The sequence below is a fragment of the Lissotriton vulgaris genome, chromosome 1_1, assembly GCF_964263255.1.
Source record: "Lissotriton vulgaris chromosome 1_1, aLisVul1.2, whole genome shotgun sequence".
Lineage (NCBI taxonomy): Eukaryota > Metazoa > Chordata > Amphibia > Caudata > Salamandridae > Lissotriton > Lissotriton vulgaris.
This window is the reverse complement of record NC_141685.1, coordinates 204,175,237-204,194,863: the sequence shown is the minus strand read 5'-3', so window position 1 is coordinate 204,194,863 and position 19,627 is coordinate 204,175,237. Positions and strand designations below refer to the sequence as shown.

Here is a 19,627-nt window from a genome sequence, read left to right as displayed (position 1 = left end):
CCTCCCCCCCCCCCCCCCCTATTCAAGAAACGAAGTACAAAGGGCGCTAGGACTATCAAGCGCCAAGCAGAAACCCTCCTGCGCAAACCAGGTACTGGACTGTGCTGCACCTGCGCCCCCTGCCTCACCTGGGTCCCTGCGCTGTACTGCCTAACCCCCCTTTGACTGAATTGCTATGCCCCTGAGGCGCGTTATCTCTCAGTTGCAATCCTGAGGTGCCTCATGAAATGGATTGCCTGACCGGCCCCCTCAAATTGTAGTGCCTCACCCGCGCTTCCCTCCGTGCCCTTGGAGAAGCGCTGGATTCCGTCCACCTGTGCCTATTACAGCGCTGCTGCCCCTGAGCATCGAGTCCTTAGAAGCGCTATTATGAAAGCGGCCCCAAGCGCTGTAGCCTGTTGACCTGCTGCCGCCTAGAAGCGCTGTGACTGGTGGATCGGCTGTGCCAGGAGGCGTTGTGTCCCCGTAGGCCCCTCTAACAAGAACTTACCAGCGTGGCTCGGTACCGTGTGGGAGCGGTGCCGCTGTCATCCCTGGGGCCTCGGAAGGAATCGGGACCTTGCCGCTTCCCCCAGGGTGGGCCCGACTGTTGTTGTGCCTGCGCGGCGGCACCGGTCACAGGAGAGGGCCGTCGGAATTTTGGATAGGCCGCACTAGGCCCAACGCCACAGCCTCCCTGACCACGTGACGAGGGCGCCTGGCCGAGTCATTGGCCGCGCCCCCATCTAGTCTGACGACACTGACAGAAGGGCTGGGGCGCTCCGCGGGCCACGCTGCACTTGGCGGCCATGGGCACGCCCCTCTATTGAAGCTCGTTGATTGGTCCCTGGCCTGCGCCCATGAAGAAGACCTGCACGGGAGCTTCGGAGGAGCTCGGGAGCCCCCGCCTGCCAGCTCAGGCCTCCGTAGGGCCTGAAAAACACCGGGAGGCAGCGTGGTGCCTGCCAGAGGGCCGGAGCCCTCCCAAGCAGCCAGAGATCTCCGCAAGGGCGCTGAAGCCGCCGTAGAAAAAGGTAACCCGGGGGAGGTGGGTGGAAGGCCAAAGGAGGCCCAGAGTTCGCCCCTCCCCTGGGGAACACTGTTGTGGGGCCCCGTGGCCCTAATTGATCGAAAGGAGGCCCATTGGAACTGGGCTAAACTCTGGTATGCCCCTGGAGCCGGGGCTAGATAAGTTAACCCCTGCCTGGGGAACCGTTAATTACTCAGCTGGACTTTATGCATGGTTAACCCCCCCTATCCAATGAGATACTCCCCTCAGATTGATGCTTTGGTCAGACGTGTCTAATGACAAGTTGGTGTTGAGGAATGTAATGGTTGTACTTCCTTACTGAGTGAGGTAGGTCTGCTTAATGACATTGTAGTCATTATTAATGAAATGTTTATTCATGCAAAAGAACCGCAAATCCAATGAATTGTTGTTTGGATCTACTGCTAATGATTTTTCTTGCAGGAGCTAGGCTATTGCTAGACCAACAGTTATTGAATATTTAATAATTATTTATTGAAGTATTTAAGGCCCAATAAGGCAAGTGATGTGCTTTAAAGGAAAAATAATAAGTTATTTCTATTGTGATTTTCAATTGCCTTGATTTTAGATAAAGCTTATTTATTTGAATCAAACACAACTGGTGTGGTCTAAGTCCTTGCGTGCACTTATTGTCTCAGTGGATGCGTGTGCTGTGTAGTCGCTTAACACCTGAGCTTTCGATTGCCTACCTGCTCGTGCCAGGCTACCCCCGGGGAACTGGTGACCCCAGTTCTTACATTTGGTGGGATCAAGGACCTGTGACTATACAGCACCCTCCAGTGGGACAGAGTGCGCTGCAATTAGACTGGACACCTAACGTGCCTACAAGCTTGCTCAATTGACCCCCCCCCCCCCACTGTCTAGCCTGTAGAGTGTGTAGAGACCTGTGTTGACCCAGTATTGTACCCACGTCCTAGCATCTTTCCTTGATTTTATCTGGGTCCCCACCTGGCAAAATGGAGTTCCAGCTAGCCGATCTGGATTAGTACACAGTGGTGCAGCTTAGGGAATTTTGTCAGGGGATGGGGGTGCCGGTCGGGCAGAGAGCCGCAAAGGAAGAACTCCGCACCGCCTTGAGGGCATGGGTAAGGGCCCACCCAGAGGAGAGAGGGGATGGGGAACAGGAGAAACAGGTCACACCACAGGAGGCGGGCACTCCAGAGGACCCAGGGTTGCTCAACATTGACATGTCCGACAATGTGTTGCCATGAAGACGTTCCGGGGCAGGGAGTAGTGTATCCAGGGGGAGTGCATCGTCGCAGGAGTATCAGGACAGGAGGGAGGAGAGGCAGTTGAAGTGGGAGCTTGCCAAATTAGAGCACGAGAGGGAGAGAGAGAGATTAGCTTTGGAGGAAAGGAAGTTGGTGCACGAGCTTCAGCTAAAGAAGTTGGAACTGAGCTTTACAATTGAGTGCGCCAGTGAGTCCCAATGGTGGAAGCATACCAGTTGCTCAGCAGGAGCCCATATTCTGGTTACCCAAGGAGGTGATAGCGAGCTACACCCAAGGGGATGACATTGCTAGGTGGTTGGAGGCGTATGAAGTGGCCTTGACCGCCCATGGGGTGCCCGAGAAACATTGGGGAGGTGGCTTGTACCGTTATATACCGCCCAACGTCAGGGACACCCTCCTGTATTTGGATAAAGCAGACCAGTTCAGGTATTCCCCCATGAAGGAGGCGCTCATTAAAAAGTTTGGCCTCAACCCTGACAGGTATCGCCAGAAGTTCCGTGGCAGTCATAAGCTGTCCACGCAGAACTGGGTGGATTTTTTTTACTATGCCCGTAAGGCTCTGGATGGTTGGGTGCGTGGCAGCGAGGTGCATGACTATGAGGGCCTGTACAATCTATTTTTGAGGGAGCACCTCTTGGATAAGTGTTTTCTGGAGCTACGTCAACATCTGGTGGACGCAAGCTAACTGATCCCCGTGAGCTGGCGGAGGAGGCAGATACCTGGGTTAGCACCCGGGTGTCACACAAGGGCCCCGGGGGAGATGGCCCGAAAGGCGGACAGGGCGTCCCCCAGAAGAAAGAGGGGAGAGATAAAAAGGAGTTCTCACGAGACCCACAAACTAGACAGTTTGGGAAAGGAGTAGGTACCCCACCTCAGTCCAGTTCCCCAAAACCCACTTACCCTGACAAGAGTCAGCAGCCAAAAGTGGTCCGGTGCTATGAATGCGGGGAGGTTGGACACTACAAGGGAGATGCCCAGTGTCGCAAACGACCCTCAGCCCCCACTGGTGGCAAAATTTCTGGGGTGGCTAGTGTAGCGCTTGGGTTGGAGCTGCCCCTAGATAGGGAAGGGGAGTGGACAGGCCTGACCCTGGTTTCACTTGGGGATAGAGAGATGGTCCCAGTGACGCCCCTACCATCGAATACTGCTAAGTACCAGCAGAGGGTGAAGGTTAATGGGGAGGAGGTGGATGCTCTGAGGGACACAGGTGCCAGCATGACCACCGTAGTGAGGCGCTGGTGCCCCCTGAGCAGGTAGTACCTGATGTGTTCCATCCATCCGTGTTGGCTGACGGCAGTCTGAGCTACTATCCCGTGGCTCAGGTTCCCTTTGAGTGGGGAGTTGTTCAAGGCCCATTGAGAGTTGCGATAAGCACTGCCTTGCCTGTGGACTGTCTGCTGGGTAACGACCTAGAACATACCGCCTGGAAGGAAGTGGAGTTTAAGGCCCACACTGAGATGCTGGGGTTACCAGGGTGGACTTGCGTAGTCACGCTGTCCATGGCTGCCCGGCAGGAAGCTCAACCCAGGTTGGAGCCTGAGACTACGGCCCAACCCAATGCCGGTCGTGAAGAGGAGAGTGTTGTGGAGGACACACCCTGTGTGATGGATGGGGAGCCCGCGGAGGTACCCCCGGAGTCCATGGAGGTGGATGTCGTTTCCGTGGGGGACTTGCCGACCCTTGCCGATGGCATGTGGAAGGAGGGCCTACCCGGGAGGAATTCTGTTGGGCACAGAAGGAGTGCCCCACACTTGAAGGCAGGCGGCGTCAGGCCAAGGCCCAAGCAACTGATCAGGAGACCAGCAGTTTTCATGTGTACTGGGAGGATGGCCTCCTTTACAGTGAGCCTAAGGTTCTGGTGCATGGATCCTCGAGGGCCTTAGTGGTCCCCCAATGCTACCGGGCCTTCTTATTGTAACTGGCGCATGAAATACCCTTGGCTGGACACCTGGGCCAGGACAAGACCTTTGCGAGGCTAGTCCCACATTTTTATTGGCCCAGGATGAGAGTTGCCTCTGACACCTATTGCAAGACCTGCAAGACTTGCCAGGCAAGTGGCAAGACGGGGACCAAGGTGAAGGCCCCGTTGGAACCGCTCCCGGTGGTCGGGACCCCTTTTGAGCGGGTCGGTATCGACATCGTTGGGCTGTTGGACCCTCCGACCTCTGCGGGACACGGGTTCATCTTGGTGTTAGTGGACCACGCCACTCGGTACCCCAAGGCTATTCCTCGGAGGACCGTCACTGCACCTGTGGTGGCGCGGGCCCTGATGGGGATATTTACCCGAGTGGGATTCCCCAAGGTTGTGGTGTCGGACAGGGGCACAAATTGCATGTCGGCCTACATGCAGGCCATGTGGAAGAAGTGCGGAGTGACCTATCGGTTCTCCACTCCCTACCAACCCTTAGACTAACAGGCTCTTAGAGCGCTTCAATAAGACCTTGAAGGGGATGATCCGGAGCCTGCTAGAGGACTCGAGGCGGAAATGGGACATCCTCCTCCCTTGCCTTCTGTTTTCATACCGCGAGGTGCCACAGAAGGGAGTCAGGTTCAGCCCCTTCGTACTGCTCTATGGCCATCCCGTTAGGGGGCCCCTCAGCCTTGTCAAGTAGGGGTGGGAGAAGACTTCTAAGAAGCTTCCCTGTGATGTTGTCAGCTACATGCTGGCATTCCGCAGCCAGATGGCCAAGCTGTGAAAGGAAGCCTCAGACAACTTAGAGGCTAGTCAAGCCGTCATGAAGAAGTGGTATGACTGCAACGCTCGGACAGTGGTGTTGGACACTGGACAGAAGGTGTGGGTCATGGAGCCTGGGGAGCTTAGTGCCCTCCAGGACCGGTGGACTGGTCCGTACGAAATTGTGGAGCGTCGAGGCCAGTCTACCTATGTCGGTGACTTGAAGACCCCCCGTCAGCCCCATCGGGTGCTCCACGTCAACCTCCTGAAGCCTCACCATGAGCGATCGGAGCTTGCTCTCCTCATGGTGACGGATGGAAGCGAGGAGGAGGAGAGTGAGCCTCTTCCTGAACTTCTGGCGGCCCAGGAGAAGGATGGTTCAGTGGAGGGAGTTGTCCTCTCCCCATCCTTGACCCTAGAACAACAGAGGGACTGCCGCCAGGTGCTGGAGCAGTACGCCTCGTTGTTCTCCCTCACTCCTGGAATTACACATCTGTGTACCCATGATGTGGACACAGAGGACAGTCCGCCTGTAAAAACCAAGTCTTACCGGCTGTCCGATAAAGTGAAGAACAGCATCCAGGGTGAGGTGGCCAAAATGCTGGAGCTGGGGGTGATCGAACCTTCCAGCAGCCCGTGGGCTAGTCCGGTTGTGTTGGTGCCAAAAGCGGCCCCACCGGGCACCACACCAGAACTTCGGTTCTGTGTGGACTATCGGGGATTGAACTCTGTCACCAAGACAGATGCTCACCTGATTCCACGGGCAGATGAGCTGATTGACCGGCTGGGAGCAGCCCGGTACCTCAGCACCATTGATCTAACATCAGGGTACTGGCAGATTGCCATGGCCGATGGAGCGAAGGAGAAGACAGCGTTCTCCACCCCCGAGGGCCACTCCCAATTTAGGGTGATGCCCTTCGGGCTCAAGAATGCTCCGGCCACTTTCCAGCAGTTGGTGAACCAAGTGCTGTCTGGCCTGGAGTCCTTCTCAGCGGCGTACCTGGATGACATAACTGTCTTCAGTAGCACCTGGGAGGACCATCTGTAGCATCTCCAGGAGGTGCTGCAGGCTCTGCAACGTGCTGGCTTGACCATCAAGGCTAGCAAGTGCCAGATTGGACAGGGATCTGTCGTCTACCTGGGACATCTGGTGGGCGGGGGTAAGGTGCAACCCCTCCAGGCCAAAATTGAGACCATCATGGCCTGGGAGCCCCCCAAGACCCAAACTGAGGTCCGAGCCTTCCTCAGCCTCACTGGATACTACTGCAGGTTCGTCAAGGGATATGGTACCATCATAGCCTCCTTGACTGAGCTAACGTCCAAAAAGCAGCCACGCAAGGCGATCTGGACGGCTGCTTGCCAGGAGGCATTTGAAACACTGAAGCGCGCGATGTGCACCTCCCCGGTGCTGGCCACTCCTGACTTCCAGAAAGAATTCATTGTGTAGACGGATGCCTCAGAGCACGGCGTAGGCGCTGTGCTTTCACAATTCAACCACGACGGCCAAGACCAACCTGTGGCCTTCATCTCCAGAAGACTCCTCCCTCGGGAACGGCGATGGAGTACCATCGAGCGAGAAGCCTTCGCTGTGGTCTGGGCCTTGAAGAAGTTGAGGCCATACCTCTTTGGCTCTCACTTCCCGTTTCAAACCGACCACCGACCCCTTCGCTGGCTCATGCAAATGAGAGGCGAAAATCCCAAGTTGCTAAGGTGGTCCATTTCCCTACAGGGGATGGACTTTCGGGTGGAACATCGGCCCGGAGTTGACCACGCCAATGCTGACGGTCTCTCCCGGTTTTTCCGCCTTAGTGATGAGAACTCCCTAGAGGTTGGGTTGCTCTCCCCACTTTCAGCTGGGGGGGGACGCATGTTAGACCTGTCAGCCTTAGGGTGGTCTTTCCTATTTTTTTTCGCCTTGGCCTCATTTTTCCCACCTACTTTTTGTTGGCTTTAGGACTCTGGGCACCATCCCATTGCTTAACAATGGTAAGGTGCAGGTGCTCTCTTACCCTGACATGGCTGCCACTGACCCCTGCTACTGCAGCGTGGTCTTTTTAGGCGCACTCTAGTAGCCAGGAGCTGGCTGGAACCCATAAACAATGTTGCAATGCCAGCCTGCCCATAGCTAGAGTGAGGGAAGCTCCTGGAACCTTCCAGAACAGGGGAGGTGACACCAACTGCCACTATATAAGGAAAGGGAGGGAAACTTTCCAGTTAGTTGTTGAGGCATCACTGACCTGGGAAGAACCTACGCATGAGATTTAGGCGGTAGGGCCTAGTAAAGAACCTATACCACTGGGGGTGACAGGGTTTAGGCGCTGCCCACCAAGCTGTGTGAGGAACACTGAACTAGCCCACTGATCTGGCCCGGCGGGAGGGGAACCCAGGGACCACCTGAAGTGACCTGCTGAGGAAAGCCTCCAACTCAACCCCCCCCCCCCCCCCCTCCTCCCCACTCTTCAAGAAACGAAGTACAAAGGGCGCTAGGACTATCAAGCAGAAACCCTCCTGCGCAAACCAGGGACTGTGCTGCGCCTGCGCCCCATGCCTCACCTGGGTCCCTGCGCTGTACTGCCTAACCACCCTTTGACTGAATTGCTGTGCCCCTGAGGCACATTATCTCCCACTTGCAATCCCGAGGTGCCTAATGAAATGGACTGCCTGATCGGCCCCCTCAAATTGTAGTGCCTCACTAGCGCTTCCCTCTGTGCCCTTGGAGAAGCGCTGGATTCCGTCCACCTGTGCCTATTACAGCGCTGCTGCCCCTGAGCATCGAGTCCTTAGAAGCGCTATTGTGAAAGCGGCCCCAAGCGCTGTAGCCTGTTGACCTGCTGCCGCCTAGAAGCGCTGTGACTGGTGGACCGGCTGTGCCGGGAAGAGTTGTGTTCCCATAGGCCCCTCTGACAAGAACTTACCAGCGTGGCTCGGTACTGTGTGGGAGGGGTGCCGCTGTCATCCCTGGGGCCTCGGAAGGAATCGGGACCTTGCCGCTTCCCCCAGGGTGGGCCCGACTGTTGTTGTGCCTGCGCGGCAGCCCCCGTTCACAGGAGAGGGCCGCCAGAATTTTGGATAGGCCGCAATAGCCCTGACGCCACTGCTTCCCTGACCACGTGACGAGGGCGCCTGGCCGCGTCATTGGCCGCGCCCCCATCTGGTCCGACGACACTGACAGAAGGGCCGGGGCGCTCCGCGGGACGCGCTGCACTTGGGGGCCACGGACACGCCCCCGTATTGAAGCTCGTTGATTGGTCCCTGGCCTGGGCCCACGAAGAAGACCTGCATGGGAGCTTCGGAGGAGCTCGGGAGCCCCCGCCTACCAGCTCAGGCCTCCGTAGGGCCTGGAAACCACCGAGAGGCCGCGTGGTGCCTGCCAAAGGGCCGGAGCCCTCCCAAGCAGCCAGAGATCTCTGCAAGGGCGCTGAAGATGCCGAAGACCAAGGTAACCCAGGGGAGGTGGGCGGAAGGTCAAAGGAGGCCCCGAGTTCGCCCCTCCCCTGGGGAACACTGTTGTGGGGCCCTGTGGCCCTAATTGATCGAAAGGAGGCCCGTTGGAACTGGGCTAAACTCTGGTATGCCCCTGGAGCAGGGGCTAGATAAGTTAACCCCTGCCTGGGGAACCGTTAATTACTCAGCTGGGCTTTATGCATGGTTACCCCCCCTATCTAATGAGATACTCCCCTCAGATTGATGCTTTGGTCAGACTGTCTAATGACAAGTTAGTGTTGAGAAATGTAATGGTTGTACTTTCTTACTGAGTGGGGTAGTTCTGCTTAATGACATTGTAGCCATTATTAATGAAATGTTTATTCATGCAAAAGAACCGCAAATCCAATGAATTGTTGTTTGGATCTACTGCTAGGGATTTTTCTTGCAGGAGCTGACAAGGAGCTAGGCTATTGCTAGACCAACAGTTATTTAATAATTATTTATTGAAGGATTTATGGCCCAATAAGGCAAGTGATGTGCTTTCAAGGAAAAGTAATAAGTTATTTCTATTGTGATTTTAAATTGCCTTAATTTTAGATAAAGCTTATTTATTTGAATCAAACACAACTGCTGTGGTCTAAGTCCTTGCGTGCACTTACTGTCTCAGTGGATGCGTGTGCTGTGTAGTCGCTTAACACCTGAGCTGTCGATTGCCTACCTGCTCGTGCCAGGCTACCCCCGGGGAACTGGTGACCCCAGTTCTTACACTGTGGTAACACTCACCCTATGGGTCGGTACATAGCACAGTAACACTCACCCTGTGGGTCGGTACATACTATGGTAACACTCACCCTATGGGTCGGTACATACTATGGTAACACATCCTATGGGTCGGTACATACTGTAGTACCACTCACCCTGTGGGTCGGTACATACTATTGTAACACTCACCCTGTGGGTCGGTACATACTATGGTAACACGCACCCTGTGGGTCGGTACATACTATGGTAACACTCATCCTGTGGGTCGGTACATACTATGGTAACACTCATCCTATGGGTCAGTACATACTATGGTAACACTCATCCTATGGGTCGGTACATACTGTAGTAACACTCACCCTATGGGTCGGTACCTACTATGGTAACACTCATCCTCTGGGTCGGTCCATGCCACAGTAACACTCACTCTGGGGTCAGTACATACTGTAGTAATACACACACTCTGGGGTCAGTACATACTATGGTAACACTCACCCTATGGGTCGGTACATGCCACAGTAACACTCATCCTCTGGGTCGGTCCATGCCACAGTAACACTCACTCTGGGGTCAGTACATACTGTAGTAATACACACACTATGGGGTCAGTACATACTATGGTAACACTCACCCTATGGGTCGGTGCATACTATGGTATCACTCACCCTATGGGTCGGTAAATACTATGGTATCACTCACCCTATGAGTCGGTACATACTATGGTATCACTCACCCTCTGGGTCGGTACATACTATAGTAACACTCACACTCTGGGGTCAGTACATACTGTAGTAACACTCACACTGGGGTCAGTACATACTGTAGTAATACTCAATCTGGTGTCAGTACATACTGTAGTAACACTCACCCTCTGGGTCGGTCCATACTATAGTAACAATCACATTCTGGTGTCAGTACATAGTGTAGCAACACTTTCTCTGGGGTCAGTACATAGTGTAGTAACACTCACACTCTGGGGTCAGTACATAGTGTAGTAACACTCACACTCTGGGGTCAGGACATACTGTAGTAACACTAACACTCTGGGGTCAGTGCATATTGTAATAACACTCACCCTATGGGTCGGTACATAGTGTAGTAACACCCTATAGGTCGGTACATGCCACAGTAACACTCACTCTGGGGTCAGTACATACTGTAGTAATACACACACTCTGGGGTCAGTACATACTATGGTAACACTCACCCTATGGGTCAGTACATGCCACAGTAACACTCATCCTCTGGGTCGGTCCATGCCACAGTAACACTCACTCTGTGGTCAGTAAATACTGTAGTAATACACACACGCTGGGGTCAGTACATACTGTAGTATCACTCACCCTGTGGGTCGGTACATACTATGGCATAACTCACCCTGTGGGTCGGTACATACTATGGTAACACTCACCCTATGGGTCGGTACATACTATGGTAACACTCACCCTATGGGTCGGTACATGCCACAGTAACACTCATCCTCTAGGTCGGTCCATGCCACAGTAACACTCACTCTGGGGTCAGTACACACTGTAGTAATACACACACTCTGGGGTCAGTACATACTATGGTAACACTCACCCTATAGGTCGGTACATGCCACAGTAACACTCATCCTCTGGGTCGGTCCATGCCACAGTAACACTCATCCTCTGGGTCGGTCCATGCCACAGTAACACTCACTCTGGGGTCAGTACATACTGTAGTAATACACACACTATGGGGTCAGTACATACTATGGCATACATGCCAACATTTCAGAAGAGCAAAGAGGGAGAATTAAAAAAAAAAATCGGGAGAATGGGGCATTGAATCGGGTTAACGACATGTATGGGCTTTAGAAGTGGCTGCTGAAGGATCGGACATTTGAAACGTAAATTCACATGTTTTTTTAAACTTTCAGATGCACGGAGCGCAATGGCAGGCAGAGAGAGGGTGATGCAAGTGTTGTGCACTGGCCTGGCAGGTTGCTGGCAGTGCATGCACTCCTCCTCCCCCTCCTGTGTGGCAGCCCGGGCTGTAACAGCTTCCCAGCACGCACACAGGCGCCCCAATACTTCACACGTCTTTAAAAGACCATTGCTTTGTTAATGACGCTTTGTTGCTTTTCCACCCCTTCTAGAGCCCCTGCATCGCCACTCTGAATATTCCTGGAAGAATTCGCACCTTACACAATACCAAACCCTGTCAGCTGAAACCCCCGACGAATCGGGTTTTTGCTTGCAGGAATCGGGAGGCGGGAGACTAAACCTTGAAATCGGTAGTCTCACGCCTGAATCGGGAGGGTTGGCATGTCTGCTATGGTAACACTCACCCTATAGGTCGGTACATGCCACAGTAACACTCATCCTCTGGGTCGGTCCATGCCACAGTAACACTCACTCTGGGGTCAGTACATACTGTAGTAATACACACACGCTGGGGTCAGTACATACTGTAGTAATACACACACGCTGGGGTCAGTACATACTGTAGTATCACTCACCCTGTGGGTCAGTACATACTATGGTAACACTCACCCTATGGGTCGGTACATGCCACAGTAACACTCATCCTCTTGGTCGGTCCATGCCACAGTAACACTCACTCTGGGGTCAGTAAATACTGTAGTAATACACACACGCTGGGGTCAGTACATACTTTAGTATCACTCACCCTGTGGGTCGGTACAAACTATGGTAACACTCACCCTATGGGTCGGTACATACTATGGTATAACTCACCCTGTGGGTCGGTACATACTATGGTAACACTCACCATATGGGTCGGTACATACTATGGTATCACTCACCCTGTGGGTCGGCACCGGGTCTCTCTGTTCCTCTGGCTGTTCTCTGCTCTCGGCTGTGTACCGTTGCCATGGAGAAGTTCACGCTTAGACATGGAAGACGGAGTGACGCTCCTGCTCTCGCAGAGAACGCTCAGCCGCCATGATGGATTAGGTGGTTCTTTAAACGTTGTACGATAAATACGCCAACAGAGCCGGCCTGGTCGCCATCTTATGTAAGGGGTTGGGCCGTGACATTCTAGTATTCCCACAGCGCGACCACCTTAATCAGTTCACGGTAGAGCTTTTGTCTATCACACACGAGAGCACGATTATTCATAGCATAAATTTACAACCAGTTCCTTTTAACATTGAACTTCCTGATCGAACACAGGAAGGGACGGGCCGCCATGTTACGTAAGGAGGCGCCTGGAGTACCATGAATACGTGGCTTAGAAGGGGGCCATGCTGGGTCGGGAAGAGCTGCCTTTTCGACACAGTGGGACCGACCGACATGTTGTAGAAGGAGGTTAGATTTATTAATCGTTCCGCAAAGACAGACCCGCGCCCACCCCCGACTCCCCTCCAGCCAGCCTCCCCTCCCGCTCTAGCAGGCGCTGCTTCTTTCGGGTTCGCCCTGTAGTTGCCCCCGTTCCACTTTCTTTTTTTCTGCAGTAAATCTGTTTATTTACATCCTCCAATCTGTACATGTACAAGAAGCAGAAGCAAAACATTTGACTACAACAACATGTCACTCAATGCACTGCTTTTATCTTTGGTTAGATGTCTGGGCGAAATAGGGCGCAAATCGAATATTTTACATTCTAAAAAACAGACAGACAAACAAACTTGAGTTGCTCAAGAACGTGTATGACAAAGTCAGAACAATACTTTGAAGCTAAACATCTCTCCGTAGGCATGTCAAAACACTGGAAAATGGGATATTTTAAAGTCAAATGTTGATGTTTACTTGTAGGAAGGTATGTAATTTAATTCATTCTACAGCAGGGCAAACAATGTTTTATGAGGTGGTGGAAAGAGACTAATGTGAAATCTGGAAACCAAGAGACTGCTAACAAACGGTTGTGCCCCGATTGATAAAAGGCACTTCAACAGCACACTCTGCTACCTAACAAAAACTAGATTGTTTCAGTAAGCAACTGAGCCAGACGTTTCAAGATTCAAACTAGTAATTGTCAAATTAACACAGTTTCAGGCGTTTACATAAGAAGATGTGATAAGCAAAGATTATGAAGTCAGGCCCCCAGTTTTCTACATAAAACTACAATTTAGAATGTCAATGGTCTGTCACGTTGTATGCGTTCCTTTTGTAAAGTTTGCAGTTGCACTTTAAAAATTGATGTCAAACATTAGCAGCTGGTATCCAAAAAGGAGCAATACCGTAAAGCTCAAGATAGCCGAGTTCACATATGCATTACTTTAATTTGAAAATAAAAGATTATGTTTACATTGTGCGACTCACCACTTCTTAACATTAGGCTGAAAAGCATATCACTATAATGCCTGTAAACTGTGTTTCGTACACTTGTTTTCAGGCCTTCATCAACGCAGTGACTACAGCCTTGGCATTGAGACTTCTTAAATCGCAGTAAGTCTGTCCAGTACCAACAAACACAATGGGCTGTCCCGTGATGTAGGTCATAGAAATCGCAGCACCAACCTTGTCATCAATGGTATCAAATTTGGTAAGAACAATACCGTCGATGAGGCGTGGCTTTTCAGACATAGAGTGATCAGCCAAAGCTTTGTTAAATTTCACCAACTGATCAACCGCCTCATTTCCAACTAGTGCTTCTCCAACAAACAATACCAAATCAGGCATGTTTACAGCAATTAGTTTAGCCAGAGCGGTCATCAAGGGTGTGTTGTCCTGCATGCGGCCAGCAGTATCCACCAAGACTACATCAAATTTCTGGTTGCGAGCGTAAGAAATAGCCTCCATGGCAATTCCCGCAGCATCCTTCCCATAACCTTTTTCATAAAGCTGTACCATGACTCGGCCTCCATGATCCTCAGGTGGGTAGAGGGAGTTGAGCCGCTGTGTGTGAGTGCGCAACTGCTCCACAGCTCCTGCACGAAATGTATCACAAGCAGCAATCAATACGCTGAAACCGTTTTCAATCAGCCAGAAAGAGATCTTAGCTAGGTTAGTTGATTTTCCAACACCATTAACGCCACAAAACGTGACAACGTAAGGCCGGTGACTTCTCTGGGATTCTAGTACATCCCGCAGCACATCAACACGCCTCTTCGGCTGCAAAATCTGCACCAAGGAGTCCTGGAGAGCCTGCCTAACAGAAGAGGTCACACTGCTGAATGTTCCCATCACTTTGCCTTCAAGTTTCTTGGCCACAGATTCGCAGAGCTGGACAGCAATGTCGGCTGCAACATTCTTGGCTATTAGGTGATCTTTCATTTTTTCTAGCACTGCTTCCATATCATCTCGAGTAAGGCTTTTAGATCCCACAAGGCCTCTGAGCATTCCAAACATACCACCAAAACTGCTCTTCTTAATGCTGGGCTTTGAAGGAACTTGAACAATCTGCTCATCTTCAGATGTAGATTCCTCGTTCTCTTCACTGCTTTCACATTCAACATCTGGGGGGTTCCCAAGCATTTCAGCAGCACGGGACTTCAGGGTGGCAAGGTCTTCTGCTCTTGTATGCAGCTCCTCCGTGTTCCCATTCAATTTAGGATCACTGTAATCTAGTGCTTTTGGATGGCTGCCTCCTGGTACCCATACTTGGGGTGCCTTCCCCTTCTTTTTCGGAATTTCAGGCTTTGAGATTTTAACTGCCTTCTCTCCTCCTTTAGCATGTTTATTGAAGAGTTTTTGTCGGTTACGTTGGATGATCTCTTCAGCGGTCAGCTCGTCACGGTTCAATTCTACAGGAGGATTTTGTTTTGCAGAAGGGGACCCTTTACTTGCAGGCACAGCTACTTCTGCTACAGCCACATCTTTTTCAGAAGTTTTGCTTTTCTTCTTACTCTCCTTCTCTTTCTTCTTTTCTCCAGGTTTCTCAACCATAGACTTCACAGTTTTCTGTGACTTCTGGGACTGTTCAAAGGTTTTCATGGCAGGAGCAGCTCGGGCTTGTGCTCTTCCACTAGCCTCTGCCTCCCTGAGAAGTTCCAAAAAATCATCTCTGAAATCAAACGTGCCATTGAGTAACCCCAGCGCTCCATTCTGTTGGAAATTGTTTCGATATTTGTCCCGGAACTCTCTGTGTACATCGTCTATTAATTTGTCCACATACGTCAAGGTGAGTATCTTTTGAAAACCAACCACGAAGACGAGCTCGAACTGGTTGTCCAGTTTGTATTTGAGGGTGAGGGTGTCATGACTGAAGGTGGAATGGCCGCCCCGTTCCTGCAGGAGGGCGCTCCGCAGCAGCGCGTTGACCGGCGCGGTGAAGGAGGCGGGCACCCCCTGGAAGTACCAGAGCACCAGGCCGCCCTTGGAGAAGATGGAGAAGAAGTCCAGCATGGTGACAGCGAGGGTCCGTCTCCCGTTCCTCTTTCTACAAGTGTCACTCGCCGCCGGAGCTCACCAAGGATGACGCAGCCAGCTCACGCCGGAAGTACTGCTGGTAGAAGAACTTCCGGGTCAGCGGCGTGTGTACTGGAGCAGCGCGTGCAGGAGAAGTTTGAGATACGGTGAGCGCCCGGCGGGGGTGATGGGGGCGACCGTCACCGGGAGCAGCTCTGACGGGGTGGACGGGGCGGCGGAGGCTGGAGAGGGGGCAGGAGGGACTGCGGACTTGGAGGGAGGACTTCACCCGCAGGAGCGTGGGTCATATGCTGCGGTCCCCCCCGTGGGGCGCCTGGGCACTTGAGCTCGCCAAGTCACATATTTTATTTTTATTAACATTTACGTGTCTTCAAAGGCAGCGAGTACAGTGAGATCCGCCGTGTTGTTTTTTTGTGCTTGATATTTAGATGGCGCGGAGGTCGCCTCTTGCCTGGCCTCTGGGCACTGTTTATTCATTTTTATTTATAAAATTTTATATAGCGCTAGCTAGACCCGTGGGTATCCGAGCGCTTTACAAACAAAAAGAAAAAGTTGCACTACATCACAGGAGATGAAGATGCATACATATATAAGCAAATACATCACATTTAAATATACATTGAAGGAGAGAAAAGCGCAGGTGGTTGGAACAGTCAGATAACCCCCATCCTTGAAAGTCAGCGTATGAGGGGAGTCCATTAGTCTATTGGTGCCTAGTGTAAAGAGCGGGAGGAGGCAGAAATAAGATTTAAACTTATTTATTCTTAATGATACAAATAAGACCCACTGGTGCTAGAGTCCAGGCATCTCTTCAGTTCAGCTCCAACCGCATCACTGAAGTAGAATCTGGATCACCAGAATACAATAACAGAATTCCATATTACATAGCTAAGACTCTAACAAGGGAGAAGAACTACAAAACTAAATAAAGTAAACTACAATGGAAGTGGAAGACATACACCACACCTAGGTTGGTTGGCTTTGTCAGATCAGTATTGGTTGAGGAACAGGAGTTTCAGGTCCTTCATGAAGTAGGGGTTGCATCTGAGGTCCATTGGGGGAGTGTGTTCCATATCCAGGGCCAATTGGATAGGGTCCGCTGCACTCCACAGAAATTAAGGTCATTTTAGTGGTTATCAATTACGTTCAGTCTTTCAGGGTGCTCGGGGTGAACCCCTTCTGTCCGGGAGGGGCAGGAAAACAATAAGGCAAGAAAGACCTTACAGGCGTAAGGTGAGAAACCTGAGCTCTCCTATGTGCTAAGTGAAAGCGAGTTTACACGAAAATAGTTCAAATGTTCAAAGTTTTATTCACTTTGTAGTTTGATGCATGTGATTCATCCTTCTGAATCAAAAGTATTCCTTTAGATAGAGGTAGCTCAAATGAAACATTGTGTAGTCATTCCATAAACACAAAAGTTTACTACATCTTGATTGTGGATAAGAAGAACACGAGTCAGTATCCCCGATGCATTTCGAGCTAAAGAGCTCTTCTTCAGGGGGTCAATGTGTTCTAGGAAAAAAGGAAGAATATTCGAAATAACTGATCAGGACCCGAGTGATATGGGAGTAATCATAATAATAAGACAATGGTGATTTGGTCAGGTGATTGTGGATAGAGAAAGTGACAACGAAAAGATGGGGGACATGAATATCCAGGGAACATTACCAGAAAGAGAACAGCATTGGGTTGCTTTCCTTTTCAATTTCGGGGGGGATGAATGAGAAGTAAAATGTAAATCCAATATTTGTGAAGCGCACAGCTACCCAGAGGCATCCCGGCCCTGGGGGAAGATTAAGCGAGCTATTGCCCAGTCACATGGTGCTGGGCTAATCTGCCGCCAGTGCCAGGGATCAAACCGTGAGCCCCAGCGTCCGGTGTCAGTCTCCCTGGCCGCAGCGCCACCAGTTGGTGCTTCTTAGAGTTCTTGATTTTCTTGCTTTTACCAGTTTGCTGTTCAGGTAATTGGGGGATTGGGCGTGGAGGACCTTGTGTGTAACGCAGGCCAGTTTGTAAATACATCTACCTTCCATGGGAAGCCAGTTGAGTGTGTTAAGGGTTGGTGAGATGTGTTCAAATCTTTTTCCGCCAGTTATGAGTCGGGCCACCATGTGTCCTCCTGACGGCAGCCAGAGCAGGAGTGGGCTTCTGTTCCTGGAACACTCTGGTGGAGGCGGGTTAGCCTCACTGATGCGCTTTGGAAGGAGGGACCCTCCACCCTGTGAATGTCGCACATGTGCAGCGGATTGCCCCTGCGTGAAGGTTCACGTCTGGTGTTGTGTCATGAATGCTTCACCTTCCCTGTCCCAGCCGGGACGCCACTGTGTGGGGGCACTGGATCTTGAGCCTCCCAAATGAGCTAGGTGGAAGCAGGTAAAACTGTTATGCTGTCTTTGGATCTTATTACAAAGGAGCAATGGTCCCAGTAAACAATAAATAAACACAACATATATATATCAATCAAGACAAATATTCCAAAATATTCTTTGGTTAGCACAGTGTTATTTAATCACACTGGCCCACGCCTATCCCTCTAACAATTGTGAAGTGTTTTTTCAATGGGACTTTCTCCTTTGACCCTGTTTTTATGAAGACCCTGTTGTAAGTGACACACTGACCTACCAACTAGGGGTCGAAACGTCGACATCTCTTATCTTTGACCATTTTTCCCAACAGCGATCGATCACTGTGTCAATGTCAAGAATCATGGCTAATTAGAGTTGTTTTGGTTTATTGCAAATTTGTTGGGCTTTAGATAAAAGCCAATGTTTTTGTAAATAATAAATGTGATTTACACTTCCAAACCACTTTCCTATCCTCATTTCAAACACACCACCTCCCCTTTCCCTGTCCTAGGGGAACTTTTTGAAATTCAATTGAATAATACTATTAACGTGTGTACGCCCAGTGAGATTAAATAACACTGTGATAACCAAAGAATGTTCTGGAATGTTTTCCTTGATTGATATATTTGTTGTTTTTATTTATTGTTTACTGAGACCATTGCTCCTACGTACAGCCATATACCAAGGTCCCAGTGATGCTTTTGGGTTTACCCTTTTAGGTATATGTCTTTGGACCGTAGGCTCCTCTTCTTGGGGTTATTGTACCTCGTCTCACCTTCCCTCTCCAGAACGTGTTCTCTTCAGCCTTAAATATCTGGGTGTGAGTCGTTTAGGTGTTGCTCCCTGCAGGTTACCCTGGACCGCCAGATACCAGGCAGGCTTTTTTCATATTCTTTGTTCTTTGATGCATGGGTGTATTGAAATGTTGGGTGCTGTTGTTTATAGGGCAAAGTGTTCTCTTTTGTGGCTGCTGCAATCTGGCAGACGAGAGAGGCAGTGTGGTGGGGGTGTGGTCCTTGTAAACAGTTTACTTGATTGCTGTAGCATCCATCTCCTTCGCTACAATTTGACAGCGCCTTTCTGCCAGCAGCTCAACGTTGCTTAATGTTAATGGGAAAGTGTCTGATTTGATGGTAGAGTTTGGAACAATATATACAATCTTTCTTCAGGAGAGTGTTGAGTGAAGCAGGCGGCTATCCATTGTATAGATTTTATGATTATTTATTGAAGAAGGGAAACATAGAGACACTGCTGGTATAAAGCGCCCGAGAGTACAACGTCCAGTACTGTTCAAAACAACATTCCACAATGGAACACATAAGTGGCCAATGGCATAACACATTAAGCTTACCTACAGTAAAAGTTAACATAGAAAAAATACTTTTTTTAAATGCCACAGAGAGTTAATAAGAGTTGGGGCTTGAAACATTGTTTGAACCAAAGCACATTGAAAGTATGATGGTAGACCAATGGGCCTGCCTGGTAACATGAGCCAATCCTTAAGTGGCAAACATAGGTCAATATAAGGTGCGTAATGTGCAGCAAGCGAAGGTCCGCCCATCTTGGCCTGCACCCACCAGTGTAACTTGCACATCCGGTTTATCTCCAGGCACCATATAAGAAAGTCCTGGTAGCGGAAGAGACCGAGATGGGGAGAACTTTGGATCTTGCAGCATAATGTTTAGAGAGAAGCTAGTCCAACTTTAACGACACGTCCGTACACTATGAGAGGAGTTCTGGTAAGCTATCCAACAAATATTTGGAAGAGATGGTTGACGAGGGTAATTTTGATCTTGCGCAGTGACTTTTACTGGTGTTTATAAACAGAAAGGCTGATGACAAGTTAAGATTTTGAGTAACCC

At 50.7% G+C, this 19,627-nt stretch overlaps 3 protein-coding genes across 3 annotated transcripts in view; 1 reads left to right on the top strand and 2 right to left on the bottom strand.

Annotated features, from left to right (window-relative positions):
- CFAP57 (cilia and flagella associated protein 57) overlaps positions 1–11,976 on the bottom strand; it is a 378,308-nt gene extending 366,332 nt beyond the window's left edge. The window contains exon 1 of the mRNA XM_086952180.1: positions 11,913–11,976. The gene's annotated coding sequence lies outside the window, so the exon portion shown is untranslated. The remainder of the gene's footprint in view (positions 1–11,912) is intronic.
- A 201-nt stretch (positions 11,977–12,177) lies between these two features.
- Positions 12,178–19,627, top strand: part of EBNA1BP2 (EBNA1 binding protein 2) — a 117,427-nt gene continuing 109,977 nt past the window's right edge. The window contains exon 1 of the mRNA XM_086952183.1: positions 12,178–12,417. The gene's annotated coding sequence lies outside the window, so the exon portion shown is untranslated. The remainder of the gene's footprint in view (positions 12,418–19,627) is intronic.
- Positions 12,547–15,497, bottom strand: SRPRA (SRP receptor subunit alpha). Its single transcript, XM_086952181.1, has one exon. The coding sequence runs from the start codon at positions 15,394–15,396 to the stop codon at positions 13,441–13,443; it is 1,956 nt and encodes a 651-aa protein (XP_086808307.1). The 5' UTR covers positions 15,397–15,497; the 3' UTR covers positions 12,547–13,440.